The sequence below is a fragment of the Bidens hawaiensis genome, unplaced genomic scaffold (genome assembly GCF_021521415.1).
Source record: "Bidens hawaiensis isolate Kalapana, Puna unplaced genomic scaffold, B.hawaiensis_p1.1 tig00023194_1, whole genome shotgun sequence".
Lineage (NCBI taxonomy): Eukaryota > Viridiplantae > Streptophyta > Magnoliopsida > Asterales > Asteraceae > Bidens > Bidens hawaiensis.
Window position 1 is genome coordinate 88,667 of NW_027493626.1, and position 16,995 is coordinate 105,661.

General features: G+C 34.2%; 1 protein-coding gene across 1 annotated transcript; it reads right to left on the reverse strand.

Moving 5' to 3' along the window:
- Positions 1-9,561: 9,561 nt before the first annotated feature.
- Positions 9,562-13,810, reverse strand: LOC143566993 (transcription factor bHLH94-like). Its single transcript, XM_077053527.1, has 3 exons — positions 13,131-13,810; positions 10,769-11,176; positions 9,562-9,733 (listed from the first exon to the last, which is right to left on the reverse strand). Exons 1-3 carry the CDS (start codon positions 13,518-13,520, stop codon positions 9,644-9,646), a joined length of 888 nt encoding a protein of 295 aa, XP_076909642.1. The 5' UTR covers positions 13,521-13,810; the 3' UTR covers positions 9,562-9,643.
- Between the last annotated feature and the right edge of the window lie 3,185 nt (positions 13,811-16,995).

The following is a 16,995-nucleotide window of genomic DNA, read 5'->3' on the forward strand; positions in this document are numbered from 1 at the left end:
TAATTATTAATTATATTTGCATATATAAAAAGGGTATTAATAATTAAAAGGTAAAACACTAAAATGAACTTAATTAAAATTCTGCAGATGGCCGCACACGTCGACGACAACATAATCCCTAACGTCCAAAACGTATCTCTCCGATCTATTCTCGCTAAAGACCGTCTTAACCACAATAACTTTTCGGATTGGTTCCGAAATTTAAGGATTGTTCTAAAACAAGAAAAATTATATCATGTTTTGGAAACACCTATCCCCGAAGAACCGGAAGAGGGAACTGAGGTCGAATACATGAATTGGGTCAAACTCACGGAAGATTCCATTCAAGTATCATGCCTCATGTTGGCGACTATGGTTCCCGAAATCCAAAAGGATTTCGAAAACCATAATGCGTACGACATGATTACTCAACTTAAGGAAATGTTCCTTAAGCAATCGAGAGTGGAAAGGTTCGAAACGGTTCGAGCCTTGCATGCATGTAGAATGGATGATAATCAACCAGTTTCAACTTATGTACTTAAGATGAAAAGTTACATTGATCGCCTCGCCAAGCTCAATTGTCCCATCTCAAAAGAGCTAGCAACGGATTTGATCCTTAACTCTTTGTCGAAAAGGTTCGACACTTTCGTGTTAAATTATAACATGAACGGGTGGGACAAAACCATTGGAGAACTTCACTCAATGCTTAAAACAGCCGAGGCGAGCATGGGCAAAAGGGTTTTACCCGTGTTTGCGATCAATGAAGGTAGATCCAAGAATCGATCTCAACCCAATCTTAAGGCTAAGGTAGCAAAAAGAAAGGGTCCCCCTATGCATCTTAAGGGTAAGGGCAAATCACCGGTTATGGCAAAGAAACAAAAGGTTATGGAACCGAGGGGTCATAAGGATGATCCTTGTTTTGGTTGTGGGGAGACCGGACACTGGAAACGCAATTGCCCGGTCTACCTAAAAGAGCTAAAAGACAAGAGGAATGCGGCGCATACCTCGGGTAATGTCTTTATGATTAATGTTGAGCTAAATCTTATTTCTTCTAACACATGGGTATTGGATACTGGATGTGGAACTCATATTTGCAATTGGTTGCAGGGGTTCAAAAAGAATGAAGACTTAAAGAAGGGCGAAGTGAATCTTTTCATGGGCAACGGTGCAAGAGTACACGTGGTCGCTAGAGGAGACTTCACTTTATCACTTCCAAGTGGTTTGGAAGTTGTTTTAAAAAATGTTTTGTATGCTCCTAGTTTGACTAGGAACATTATTTCTGTGCACCTTCTTAGACAATGTAACTTTGACTTTAAATTTGTAAGATCGGAAATGCATGTGTCATCTAATGGTATCTTTTATTTTAAAGCTGTACCAAACAACGGTATTTATGAATTGGTTCATGATAATACCTCAAATAGCTCATTATATCAAACTTCTACTAAAAGACTCAAAAAGGGTTTGAGTGATTCCTACATTTGGCATTGTCGCCTTGGACACATAAACAAGAATCGTATAAATACTCTCCAAAAGAAAGGTCTTTTGAAAACAAACGAGTTAGGTTCGTTTGATGAGTGTGAATCTTGTATTCAAGGCAAGATGACCAAAGAGCCTTTCAAAGGTACAAATGAAAGGGCTAAGGATTTGTTAGGTATCATACATACGGATGTATGCGGACCTTTCAAGCCAACTAGTAGGAATAGTGAAAGGTACTTCATTACCTTTACCGACGATTTTAGTCGATATGGGTATGTTTATCTAATGAAACACAAACATGAAGCCTTTGAAATGTTCAAAGAATTTCAAAATGAAGTGCAAAATCAGCTCAACCGAACAATCAAGGTACTCCGCTCCGATAGAGGAGGCGAATACCTAAGTGATACCTTTCAAAGTCATCTTAGAGATTGTGGAATTATTTCACAGCTCACTCCTCCTGGAACTCCTCAACATAACGGAGTATCCGAGAGGAGGAATCGAACACTGTTGGACATGGTTCGATCAATGATGGCACGAAGCTCACTACCGCCATCATTTTGGGGATATGCGCTACTCACAGCGGCTCGTATTTTGAATATGGCCCCGACCAAAAAGGTGGATCGAATACCCTATGAAGTGTGGCATGGAAAGGTTCCATCCTTTTCATATTTAAGGGTATGGGGATGCATAGTTTATGTTAAACGTGACACCCCAAATAAGCTTGAGGCTCGATCCATCAGGTGTGTCTTCATAGGATACCCAAAGGATGATATAGGATATATATTCTATGATCCTAGTGAACAAAGAGTGTTTGTTTCACGCAAAGGATACTTCTTAGAAACTAGGTTCCTTATGGAAGGACCTAGTGAAAAGAGAGTGGAACTTGAAGAGGTTCAAGAATCACTGGATGATACACAGTTGGTCGATACTAGCTTTCAACACGAGGATGTTGAAGATGATCAAATGGTTGATCATACACACGTTGCTCGCAGATCTAGTAGGGTTAGTCAACCTCCCAAGAGATATGGATTTCTTGTGGATGATTGCTACTTGGTCGATTCGGATGAACCGATCTCCTACAAAGATGCTATGTCACAACCTGATTGTGACAAGTGGCTTGAAGCCATGAGCGCCGAGATGCAATCCATGCACGATAATCAAGTTTGGGAATTGGTTGATCGTCCACTTAACTCCAAACTGGTTGGATGTAAGTGGGTCTTCAAAAAGAAGACCGATATGCATGGAAATTTAGATACTTACAAAGCTCGACTTGTCGCAAAAGGTTTCACGCAAACTCAAGGGATTGATTATGATGAAACCTTCTCGCCAGTCGCGATGCTTAAGTCGATCAGGATATTGTTTGCCATTGCAGCTCATTTTGATTATGAGATATGGCAAATGGATGTCAAGACCGCTTTTCTAAATGGATATCTTGAGGAAGATGTCCATATGGTTCAGCCTGAAGGTTTTGTCGATCCATCTAATCCTGATAAAGTTTGTAAGTTAAAGAAATCAATCTACGGGTTGAAACAAGCATCACGGATGTGGAATCATCGTTTTAATGAAGAAATCAAAGCGTTTGGTTTCGTCCAAAACGGTGATGAGGCGTGTGTGTATAAATGGGCTAGTGGGAGTATAATCATGTTCCTTATTTTGTATGTCGATGATATACTTTTATTTGGAAATGATATACCAAGTATGGAAAACGTTAAAGCGTGGTTAAGTAGTCGTTTCTCAATTAAGGATCTTGGAGAAGCGACATATATCTTGGGAATAAAGGTCTATAGGGATAGACAAAGGAAATTGATCGGACTCAATCAAAGTGCGTACATTGATAAAATCCTAAAGAGGTTTAGGATGGAAAACTCTAAGAAAGGTTTGGTGCCTATTCCTAGAGGAACCGTATTAAGCTCATCCCAAAGTCCTAGCTCTAAGGAAGAGCAGGATAGGATGAAGCATGTTCCTTATGCTTCGGCAATAGGATCTATCATGTATGCAATGATGTGCACTAGACCGGATGTCTCGTATGCTTTAAGCATAACAAGTAGATACCAGCACAACCCAGGTGACAGTCATTGGATGGCTGTCAAGAATATATTAAAATACCTTAGAAGGACTAAGGATATGTTTTTAATATATGGGTCTGGTGAGGAGGAACTCGTCGTAAAGGGTTACGTGGATGCGAGTTTCCAAACTGACCGAGATGATTCTCGGTCACAGTCGGGATATGTTTTCATCTTAAATGGAGGCGCTGTCTCTTGGAAGAGTTCGAAGCAGGATGTTGTCGCGTTATCCACTACAGAATCTGAGTACATCGCCGCTTCAATGGCAGCCCAAGAGGCTGCATGGATGAAAAAGTTCATCATGGATCTAGGGATTATCTCTTCCATTCAGGAGCCCCTAGAGATATTCTGTGACAATGAGGGTGCTATTGCACAGATCAAGGAACCTCGTGCTCATCAGAAAACGAGGCACATTGAGCGCAGATTCAACTACATAAGGGATGAAGTTGAAAAGAGAAAAATATGTATTCATAAAGTTCATACCGATCAAAATATTGCGGACCCACTCACGAAGCTCCTCGATAGGCCAAAGCATGAGGGTCATGTTTATGCATTAGGACTTCGGTATTCTAGTGAGTGGATTTAAATCCGTGTTTAGTGTTTGTATAAGAACGAATGTAATGGGTATCTCATGAAATTAATTAAGTTTTAATTATTAAATGAGTTATGTTCTAATTTTGCATGTTTAATCCATGAATGACTTATGTTATTCTAAACGTCCGTAGTCGATCATGCTTGTGGGAACAAGTATGAAGGTAAGACTATTATGAACCCGGATTGGTTGATATTCATGTGATGAATATAAGGCATAGGTTTGCCACCAAGGTTCATAGATATTTGTGGGATACAAATATTGGACATGATCCGCTCTCAAGGATCACTGCATGGAGTTAGTGCAACTGATCATAAGTAATCCTTGAGTAAAGGCGAGTATCATTGTGTCCTTTGACCTGAGATGCATATTGGATCTGGCTTTTCATCAAGTCTGATAACTTGACTCTCTTCTTTGTTTTTCGGTAACACGATGACATAAAAGAAAGAGCTCAGATATCATACGAGATGTCAACAAGGATGTATGCAGTCAAGATGGAATTTGTTCCTCTTATGTGTTGAGAGTTTAGATGTCTAAGGCCTGTTAAGTTAAATCAATGAGAGAATGATCAATCTGTGTCTCTCCGATTTGACAGGACATCTAGAAACAAAGGGATGTAGTGATAAGACTTACCTATATCATATCAAGTATGGACTTGAAGGGGATGATGTTATTGAATGGCACTTAGTCAAACATACTAGGGGTGGTGACCTGTTGTTAGGCGGTATTCACCATTAGCATTAACTTCCTATGAGTCTCGTGCAAGTGGGAGATTGTTGGAATATCGTATGCCCGAGACACATAATTAAGTTAATGTGGCTAGTTATGTTTGATCCAAGTCGGGTCATACCCAATAACGAGTTAGACACACACCAATTATGTATTTGTTAAGATAAGATCTATAAGACAAATACAGAACACGACACTTTCAGAAAAATGGGTTTCTGAATAATTACTTGAAAGTATTAAATAATTAATTGGTTAATTTATTTATTTAAATAATTATTATTGGAATGATTATTTAACTATGTATTCTTTTATAAAATGGTTTATAAAAGATGGGGTGTTTATATATTTTATAAAGTATAGAATATATAAAATAAATAAAAAAAAAAAAAATAATAATAATAATGTTGGGGCCGGTTTTGGGTGGGCCCCACACCCCACCAACTTGGTCATATTGTCAACATGCAAAAAGAGATTGAGTGTGGACTTGTATATAACTAAATCTTATGTATGCATGTGAGTAATCAAGTTCTTACAACTTTCAAGTAACCATTTTGAAAAACAACACCCATTCTCTCTTTCTCTCTAGCTCACGGCCAAAGAAGAAAGATTTCGGGTCTCGGGTTTTTCGTGTTCAAGCTCCCTAGCATAGCTCGGTGCGTGTTGGAGGCTCGGGGTATATTCCGTTTGAGGGTTTTTCTTTGAAAATCTAGCATTCACATCATCATCTTCTTCAACATCCACTAAACTCTTAAAGGGTTAAGATTGTAAGTGTTTATATGCTTTGATAGTTTAGTTGTTCCCGTATCATTTGATCCTAGCTTCGGGTTTCTAGTAAATAGATTATTGGTAATCTTGAAATGAATAAACTAGGTTGTTCATATGTTTAGTTTGTCTATCACGTTTCCGCATATATTATAACTAGTTAATCGGTTAACTAAGTTTGTTAAATCCTATAGAAGCCCAACAATTAACATATATTTATAATTGATGTTTTTTTATATAATTTTTTCCAGTGTAATACACATGTCACTAACCTATAACATATTAAAGCATATATTTTCGAACGTTTTTCTTAATGTTACAAAGTTTTTGGGCATGTAACATATGAATTAAATAGATTTTGCATGTTTTTCTTAATGTATTTTTTGTTTCATGTTTTAAGTTATAAAGATGTTTGAACTTGTAATTTTACTCTTATAAATACCTAATATTTCATATAGAATTATATTTTGTTAAGAAATTTTTTACAATTCATTATAGTGTATAACATATATATATGACATATTATATATTTTACACATGCGTGGTAAACGATTATTCGATTTACTAACTTGTGTTGAACATTTCTCCTTTTATTTTAAGATAATTTATTTTTTTACAACAAAAACTTAGTTTTTGTAAATTTATATTTTAAATCCGTGACAACATTTTTTTCTAAACATCATTTTTATACACACAAAATGTAATACAATAATATCGTTATGAATGTTTTATTTTTAAAATAAATCACATCAAATTTTGGTTTGTCACTTTAAATTAATAGTGCATAAATATATCAAAAACTTATTAAAAAGGTCATAAATAAAGATTATTATAGGAAATAACTGAATTTACGTATTATATCATAATTGGCACGACTCAAGGTGGATCTTTAAAACATCATTTATTATTTTTAATATTTTTTATGAGTAATTTAATTAAATTATTTTTAACACATAACCATTTTCTTACGCAACGACTCAGAATCAAGTTCGGTAATGTTAGATAAAAAAAATAATGAATTACTTGAAGACAATGTTGGATTCTCAAAATCCTATGTTTCAAGGATACCGAATGATAAGTAATTGTTTTAAAAACGATATCGGTATGGATTTAAAGTTGTGCATTATTGGAACAAGACAAAAAGATGCAAGGACTTACAATATGCCAAAAACTTCTAATGTTGTAGCGTTAATCGTTGGTGATTTGGTGACACAAAAGATAAGCGGATATAATTGTAACAACTCAAAGCAGATCTCTAGCAAGAGTTGGAATATATGTGAGAGACCCGTTTTTACTTATGGTCAACTATATGTTGTCTTATCAAGAGTGAAGAGTAGAGATTGTATTAAAATGCATATTTTGGATAAGCAAGATAAAGTTACAAACAAGACAACGAACATGGTTTATAAGAAAATATTTGTAATATGAATTGCAATTATATCAAATAATTCTCCCAATAAACACATAAAACAAACTTTTATCATCTTAAATATGTCTTTAGTTGACGATTTTTATATTTCCACCCATGTCGTACACGGGTTAATAACCTAGTTTACACTAAAATAGTACAACACAACATCAACTGAGGTTTATTCATTTGTTGTTTCAGGAGTACGTGCCAATTAATTTCTAGCTTCTCAAATCTCAATTGTTCATTTTGGTGAAAATATGCCCTTGTCGATAAAAAGAAATTATAATTAAATTTTATATGTATGTTTCAACAACATTATCTTACTATACTATTAGAGAGGAAAGGGCACTCATGGGTAGAACTCATACATCGACCAATCATATAAAATTATTTCATTTATATCTTTAAGTACCCACAAACCATAAAATAACTGGAAACACATACTCACAAGTACCCTAGGACATTTTTTGTTTAAACTTAAAAATAAATAAACAATTAAATGTAATTATAATTAAAATTTCATTGAAAATTAATGAGTGTTTAATTTTTCAAAAACCTCCAATGGGTTTGCCATGTGGTAAACCTTTGCCACAAATTGTAATTTGGCAAACTACCCACATAGTTAGGGGTGGGTTTGCCATGTGGTAAACAACCCATAAACCTTACCCACACTAGTGCCCCTTCCCCTCTTAAAACAATACAAGATATTTACGTGGCCTTCAACTAGCATGTTCAAATAGGATTCCAATTCATATGTTTTTCATCCATCTAATTGCCACTTAATTCACTAATTAATGTTTTCTAAAATCATAACTCACTAATTAATTCTTTCTATAATTATAACTAACTATTTCCTTTCAAATAATTTAAAAACCGATTTTGACCACAATTACTATTTTCTTTCAAATAATTTAAAAACTGATTTTGACAACAATTAATTATTTATACTGATTTTGTGCTCATATTTTTAGTATAGCTATTATTTTAGCAATTCAATGATTTGTATATTTATTCAGTTTCTTATTCCACCATTTATACAAATTTTTCCTACATCTTGTGGTTTTGCAGAGAACACGGTAAAAAATTCTTATGATATCTACATATATATAACGTTTGAAGTATTTTTCACCCATGTGTAACACGGATCAATATCCTGGTTATATTTATATATTTATGCAATGTTTTCATCATTTGTTGAAATCAATTCCAATATTATAGTTTTGCATTAAGTAATTGTCGAAGGAGTTTGAATTTTGAAATCCTTATTCAACATAACTTGTATTATGTGAGGCAATGGATGTACATTGATTCAAATCACACATGTGACTAGAATTTTGTGAAAACCTCTTGGGACCGATTTGATTTCAACAATAAGTGTATGTTATCATTAGGAGTGAACACCTTTATTCTATGATTCAAACTCGGGTAAGGTGAATTGTATTTGTGCGGTAACTTTTTAAATTCCCCCAGCAACTAGTTGCACTAAAGACGTCGTTCAAAAAAAGTTCGACGTATAGACTCATTGATCTCGATTTAAAGGGAATTTATTTTTTGAAAACCTTTAAAATCTTGAGGATTAGAAATATGACTGAAAGTGTGGAGAAATGTTTCACCAAACACGACCAATTATTGTTCATGTTTTCACTTTCTCATTTGTTTTTTTCTCATCATTCATGAAGTACTGTACTTGAAAGGTTCTATACATGTATATGTAAAAGGTTTTCTCTTAATCATTTTCATCTTTACCCGATTAATGTCCTTTTCTTCATCATTTTTATTCACCTCGAAGTATGCAATTCTTTTCACAGGAATCATACCAGAGTTAAGAGTACAATGAGGCATCAAGGGTCGTTGTGATCATTGCATATAAAGAAACTAAAAATGTTTCGAGTTTTGCGATCATAATTTTTTTCCCTCAAAATTTAGCTAGAATATGTATTTAAATTGTGATTGTTAGTAAGAAATAGAAGTGAATCTGATTTGATGACTCTAAAATGCTTGTATTAGAAGCAATAGAAATTCCGACCAGACAGAATATATGCTGAACACTCTTCTAAAATTAACTAGCTAATTAAGAGAAGTTACCTCTTATGATAAACCAACTGTTTCACTCAACTATGTGTGACCGCAGTTGCGAAGCTTGGATGAAAACGCCGGCGTGGGAGGCTTCGCTCTTGGGTGACCGATATCAAGAGCAGGTAATTGTTATTTATTTCCGGCAAGGTTAGTTTCATCATTGTATCATATAAGTCCAAATTAAGTGATAATTTTAGAATATGTATTTAGGTTGCATTAAAAGATAATGATAAGAGAATAAAGGTAAAAGGAGGCCTTGGGTTTCAACAATAAGCTAGGCACCTCACCTCACATATATATTACGCTAAATACATGCAACGCACATCTATATTACACAACTAGAACACCCCCTATTAGTTACTTCAAAAATATTTAATCAACTACAGATTTTAAAATAGTGTACAACTTTATCACCAACTCTCTCTGAATCACGAAATTTGGAAATTAACGTACAGTGATAAAGAAAACATAAACTCAACATCAACAGAGATAGAGTGGGAGGGTAATTGGAACCCTTATTTATTATACAAACAATAGGGTTATAGTTGGGTTAGGTTAAAGAGCTTGTTCTTCAATTCTTCCCAAAATGCAATTAACTGCAGTGGCAATGTCATCAACCGTACTCAGCTGGCATCCATCCTCAAGCTGTCGAACGAAAACCAAAAAAATCTTACATATAAATAAAGGGTAAGTACTGACCGATAATGACTTATACCGACAATTTAATAAATTCGATTTTACTAAAAAAAAAAGTAACCTTTTTTCCTAACAAATAACAGGCTAATGTTAACACAATCAAAATATTGTAATTTTATCAAAACGATATAAATGAAAGTTATGGTTAGGCGAAATTACTTCTTTGTTATAGTGAATTGTTCTTAAAAAAGTAAAGAGCAGGTATGTAGTACTGTGATTAATCAAGATAGTATATATAGTTTGAACTGGGGAAAATTACCAAAATAAACATGTTTGATCAAGAATTTATCAAACTAGACATGTCTATTTTAGCCTACATCTCTCTAATCATTGGTTTTTTGACCAATAAACAACTGACACGTCACCGAAGCCGGCTAAGCCTTAGCCTCCACTTTATGGACACGGAATTTTATGAAAAGTAAACGGGGCCCACCTTTAGCAAATAACAATTTGACACGTGTCAAAGGCGGCTAAACTTAGCCTACATCTATGGTTATTTAACCAGCATCTTTGACTCTTAGTCGGCTAAGTAAATAAACACATATCCCGAAGCCGGTTAAGAGTCAAAGATGCTGGCTAAATAACCATAGATGTATGCTAAGTTTTTAGCCGCCTTTGACACGTGTCAAATTCTTATTGGCTAAAGGTGGGCCCCGTTTACTTTTTATAAAATTCTGTGCCCATAAAGTGGAGGTTAAGGCTTAGCCGGCTTCGGTGACATGTCAGTTGTTTATTGGTCAAAAAACCAATGATTGAAGAGATGTTGGCTAAAATAGACATGTCTAGTTTGGTAAATTTTTGGTCAAACATGTTTATTTTGATAATTTTCCCTTTGAACTGTTAAAATTCAATCTCTTAATAAAAAATTAAAAACTAATCCAACAATTCTAAAATGTTGGGAGAATATTAATATGAATGTTAACCATTATTTATCATAACACGACAACCAAGTCACCAAAAATTGAAGTGAAAAGTCAAACTAACCTTGACACTAAGACTGTAGAATACCATATTATCAACGGTAGTAACATTAAGGTGCAGAACTGTGAGCCATAAACACTGTAGCTCACCCACCATCCTTAACAGCTGCCTATGGCGTTTCCTTGATAGTATTTTGAGGTTTGCATGGTTCTCCACCATTGTTACCTCAATCTCCGCCATTGCGGGTGCTCTGTTGTCTACCACATCCGCTGAACCACCACCTTCGTTGGCGGATCGAATAGAGTATTGTGGGAATGTGAAGAATTCACCAAATGGTAGCGGTGGAGAGTAGCCGTTGTTGCGGTTTGTTTGTTGATGCATGGCTCTCTTTTGTACCTCTAGAGTTTGTAGTTTTTGTTCTAGTTCCTTCACAAAGTTTATTGCTCCTCCAATTATTGATGCTTGATCACCCTAAAAATTAATTATTAATTTTTGTTTGAATATAATTCGTCTGATAATTGATTTGATAATTACTAAAATACATCCAAAACACATTTTTGCCTATATATACGTGCACGGATATTATTATACAAGTTATATATATTTAGAAACTGCTTAAATAATTCAGTGTTTTTATTATTTATTGTTGTTTGACAATAATATAGTCCAATTTAGTTAAAAAAAACACATATTTATTATGATCTCAAATTATTTAAAAAAAATTAAGATACATAATGTGTAAAAGACTTTTAAGACATATGTTTCAAACATATATCCATAACAAAGATAAATAAGCCTAACTAAATGTTTTAAACATATATATCTAAAAAATAATAAACATGCCTAAAACGTACACAACATAAACTGCAACACAATAAGAGTGAATGGCAAACCCAATATAAGGTTTGATAAGTATTTAAACAATTGTTTATATATTTATTGGAATATAGAATTAAGGTTAATTATGTATCAATATTTAATTATTAATATATATGTGATAAACATGCAACAAATGAAGCACATTATTCAAAAAATAAATTATATTATATTTTTCTTCTTTTTTTTTTTTTTTTTTTTTTTTTTTTTTTTTTTTTTTAAATTATAAAGATTTTCTTCTTGTCGTGTTTTTTTCTGATAGTTGGCCGTTAAAAAAATAAAAAGAAAAAGTCATAGCTGAATTAATGTATCACTATTACAAAAAGTCTGTTGCACATATTCATATAACATAAATATTTTAAATCACTTACCGCTGTTTCCTTTTCCAATTATTTTGTCATCATACATTTGTTTTATATATACTTTACTTAATATGCTACTCTTTCTCTCTATTAAATGTAAAAATATCTCTGGTAAAGTTGTACAGGATGTTATACATTAATTCTCATACAGTTATTGTTGTATAACATGTAGTTAATTTGCGATAAATAGATTTTTATTTCTTATGAAATGAGTTCATATATTTTTTTATGAAAAATGTCAGTTTAAATAAAAACTAAATAGAAAACTAATAAATATTATAGCGGTTTTCCAACTTCATTATGAACAGTTTTTGTATTTAATATTAAAAAGTTAAGTAGTGCAAATTAAATATATAGGCTAGAACAAAATATTAAGTAACTTTTAACTTCGAATAACTAAAGAAATCATTATTGTTACACCAATATTGTAAGGTATTAACTTTTAACAATGTTTATTTTCGCACACTTTACTCATTAAAATTTGTTAGTAGTGAATTCCACTATAGGTGGTTTAGTTTCAAAGTGGTGGTCATGGGTTCAATCCCCACTATAGGTGGTTTGTTAATGTATTTGGCTGTTCAAAAAAAAAAAGTAGTGAATTCCACCCTTACATAAATACATGTTTATACATATATGTTCAATGATGTGACACTGTCTGCTCCGCATATTAAAGTAACATCAATATTCTTTTAATTAATTTCAAAAGTTTGTGTGATGTAACATCTCTTTTTCTTTTAAAAACAAAACAAAAATGAAACAGGTTTAATGTACAAAGCAGACGTGGAATTGAGAACCATTTTACCCTAAAGCAATTCCAAAATTTTTAACACTTCAAACAAAAAAATAAAAAGTTAAAAATAATTTATTTTTAATTCATTTCTTTATGGTATTTACGACTGCATAGGTGCTAGGTTTAAATAGTAAAATCCAGGAAAAGTTTAGAAGTGAAAGAAATGCATAAAATATAAAATTTAGCACTTTTTTCATACACCATAGTGCATATATAATCAAATAAGTAATAACCACACACCATTTTTCTGTAAACTACAGTTTTACTTTGTAAATTTTTTCTTCATACCCTAGAGGTGTGTAAAAAGTTAAAAACCATGACCCCACCTTTTACATACACATTTCTAAATAATGGACACTTGACATAAACTAAATGTATATTATAAATTTAGTCTTACCCTTTGAACGTATGAAGATGGCATCAATGTTCTAATAACAGCAAGATATTCATTCATCTGTTTCCTTCGGTTTCGCTCCACCGTAATATGAGTCATCCTTTGATTCTCCAATTCTTCTTTGTTCTTTCCACTCTTAGTACGCCGCCGCTTTTTCCTACCGGACGGTGCCACCTGATCACCGGAGATGCAATCTTCCGGTGAAGAATTTGTACCATAAATGTTGTGGTTATGTATCACCGAAGAAGATGAACAATAAGATAATTTTTCTTGGCTTTGATAAAGGTTGTTACTTTCCAAAAACCCATAGAAACTTTTATCATCTTGTAACATATTATCGTACCCCCATATACCAATTTGATCATGAGGATAAAATACCGTGTCTAACGCCATTTGTTCATGAACAATATTCAATCTATAATATTATTGATCTTGAACTTGATCTTTTCTTTTATTATATGTATAAATTATTGGTAGGGTTTTGGTAGTTGGGTGTCTAAAGTGGATTGTAATCTCAGTTTATAGGAGAAAGAAACGAACGAAAAACATATACGAACACGAACACTCAAAAGATCAAAACAGAAGCAATGCTTCTCATTATTTGCTTGCTAGTTGGTGAATAATATAGAGAAGGCAGGTGGAGATGTTGGTGTGAGTTGGTATGTATGTATATATCTTTCTCTCTCTCTTGTGCTTATAAAGACAGAAGATGAAGAGGTAGGTCCCAGCAGAGCCCAGTTAGACCCGCAAGACTCACCTTGAACAGGGACGTCTGCGTAACGACCAACTGCTTCCGCAGGACCCACCATGCTCAGAGAAGACCTTACGCGCAGTACGCCAGCTGTACCCGCAGGGAAAGCCTCCCAATGGTGAAGTACCCCGCTTGTTCCCGCAGTTGCGGATACAAGCCATCAGGGAAGGCTACCCGCACTGATAGCAAGGCTACACGCACAAGGCACTAACTCTTGCTACTTCAGTAGTCACCTGAAGGAATGAGCAAGGCGGGAATACTCCCGCCCAAATGAGCCAGTCCGTATGCTTCTGGAAGATCTTTTGTACTATACCTACCAAGGTATGGGCAAAACAGACGATTTGACCAGAGACACCCATGAACCAATCACAGGGTGACAGCTCACCGACAACAGTACGAGGAGGTGCACCCTCTAGTACTGTTTGTCACTATTAGCCGCTGCCTACTCACCAACCCTTACTGTGGGACGTGCGCAGCCTACAGTTGGTGGAACAGTGCATAGCCGGCAGTAAAGGAACAGTATACAGCCGACCTTGTCACTGTCGGCCGCAGCCTATCCACCAACCAACATGGCTTGTGCGTAGCCCACTGTTGGTAGAACAGGAATACTATTCAGCCGGCTGTACCTTCTAGGAAACCTACCTTCGGCTATAAATACTCCAACACCTTGGAATGGTAAGGACATCATCTGATATCTCATTATCTTATCTTATCTAGCAATCTCTTAATATACACTTATATTCAGAGCAATCTAGTCTGATTCTCACGCCGGAGGGTGGTCACAAGGAGGAACCCCCCTCTTCTCAGTGACGAGCTTACGGTGTCTGTTTTGCAGGTCATCTGAAGAACAACATTCTCTGCTGGACCTCATCCTCGTGGGAAACATTACTTAACCCACAGATTATCCGTAATCTGCCCTGGGTCACATAGTGTTTCTTCAGAAGAGAATCTTAACTATGTTGCACGTGATAACGTAAGCTGGACCACTAATGTTTCTGGTGTATAAAGGAAGGTGAGGTGAGAGGGGGTGTTTCAGGTTTTTGTTTGATATATAGTACAAAGTAAAATCAGTAAAAGTGTTGCCAATATTTGGCTAATTATGAATTGACAATGGACAATAATATATATACTTAATAGGTTTAACCAATGAAACTTTACTTTCACTTTCGCTTCAAATGAAATCCCACTCGCATGTTTAAGACAATTTAATAGGGGTGATAATCTTGACTTAAACCATTTCAAACGAGTTAATTTATGTTGTTTTAAAAATTAAATGGGTTTGTTTGGATTAGAGATTTTAACCTGATTGTTAAAAATAAGTCATTTGAAATTTCATCTTGTTGTTTTCGGATCAAAATGGATCGGTATGGGTTAGTGTCATAAGGAAACGTGACAGGTTTCGGATGGGAATGAGTTTCGCACGAGACATGTCGGCACGAAACGTGTTCGGTTGAAGTTCAAGCCAACATGAGTTTTCACACAAGACGGATTGGGTTTTGGTTTATTTAGTTTCTTTTTTGTCGATTCCAAACTCATCTGTGGTTCGTTTTTTGTCTGTTTTTTTCAGTTTCGTTTATGTTATGTTTTAATTTTTGTTGAGGGGTTTTTATCTTAATAGAAATCCCCTCATAAAAAGGATAAAAAAATAATAAAAAAAATCACAACTCAAAATATAGATAAAAAACAAAAAATCTAAAATATTTCCGTCATTGTCCTCATTCAAAAAAACCTGGAACTCGTTCTGACCCGTTCCGACCCTAGTGTGTTCCGACTCAAAACAAACCAATCATTTTCATTAATTAACCCCTTCTGACTCTAACCCATTCTACCAAAACATGTTTCAACCCATGACCCATTTCAACCCATGCTCGTTCGACCAAACCTAACTCATTTGCCACCTCTACATTCATAAACGAGTGTTGGTGTCATATATATATTGTAGACCTTCTTAAGAAAACCGAAGTATCAAATTCAATTGAAATAAGCTGCTAGTTTGTTGACGAACCAAAAAAAATTATTCGGTTAGGTTAGGTTAGGTGAGTGAAGACTGTTAATGATTAGAGATGGATAGCGGTTCCATGAATTGGACTCATATGACCGTTTCCGACTTACAAAATTAAGATTATGTAAAAAAAATTCAGGAGAAAATAGAGATTAATCTACTTATATTAATAAACACAATTATTTGGCTATGCCAGAGTAAGCCCACACTTTTACACTTACTAGATTACAAGTTTCTAAAGATGAAGAATTTATATATGGCATACTTCAAAGAGATTATATATACACTGATGCAATCCAAACCCATGCCACAAACAAATGGACGTTTGATAACACCCATAACGGCCGTTATAGTAGACAAGGGCTGACAACGTCACTGACATTAATATGATGGTCGTCAGTAACTATGAACGGGCGGTCGTCTCTAGACAGTCAAGACGACTGTCAAATTCAGACTAAACGGTCGATTTCCTTCTCTTTTGTTTTTATTTAATTTTTCATTTTTAATAAATTTCCTTTACGATTGCTACATATATGACATCATGTGTTGGGATGTAATCGATATGAAGCATCCATAGAGTGTAAGTCAAACATTTTGGATATAATCCGCACTTTTACCTTTCAAACAATCCATTTGATGAATTTATTATTCTCTTTGTTCTATTAAAATTGTCGCGTTTTTAAAAACATAAAATTTAAGGTAGATTGCATGATTATTTCTTTTGTCTACTAAATGACAATAATGTCATTAAAAAATGGGTCCATCAATGTCCTTAAAAATGGGTTCATCAATATTATTTATTAATGTTAGTTATATGTGTTTAAAAGTAAACTTGAAAATTGATAAATAAATTTTGAAAGTATACATTTATAATGAGAAATAAAAAAGCAAATATAAACACTTTTAATGAAAAGAAAGAAGTACTAAATAAAATTACTTTAATTGTTTACTTTTCAAATAATGTATCGGATGAACCTGCTGATCCAACATGTCATACAACCCTTAGATCCCAAAAGCATCCCCTATTTTTTAACTTTCAAACAATTCATAGGATGACCTTATTGATAAAAAAATGTCTTAAAAGTTTTGGATCTTACACATCACCATAAAATTAA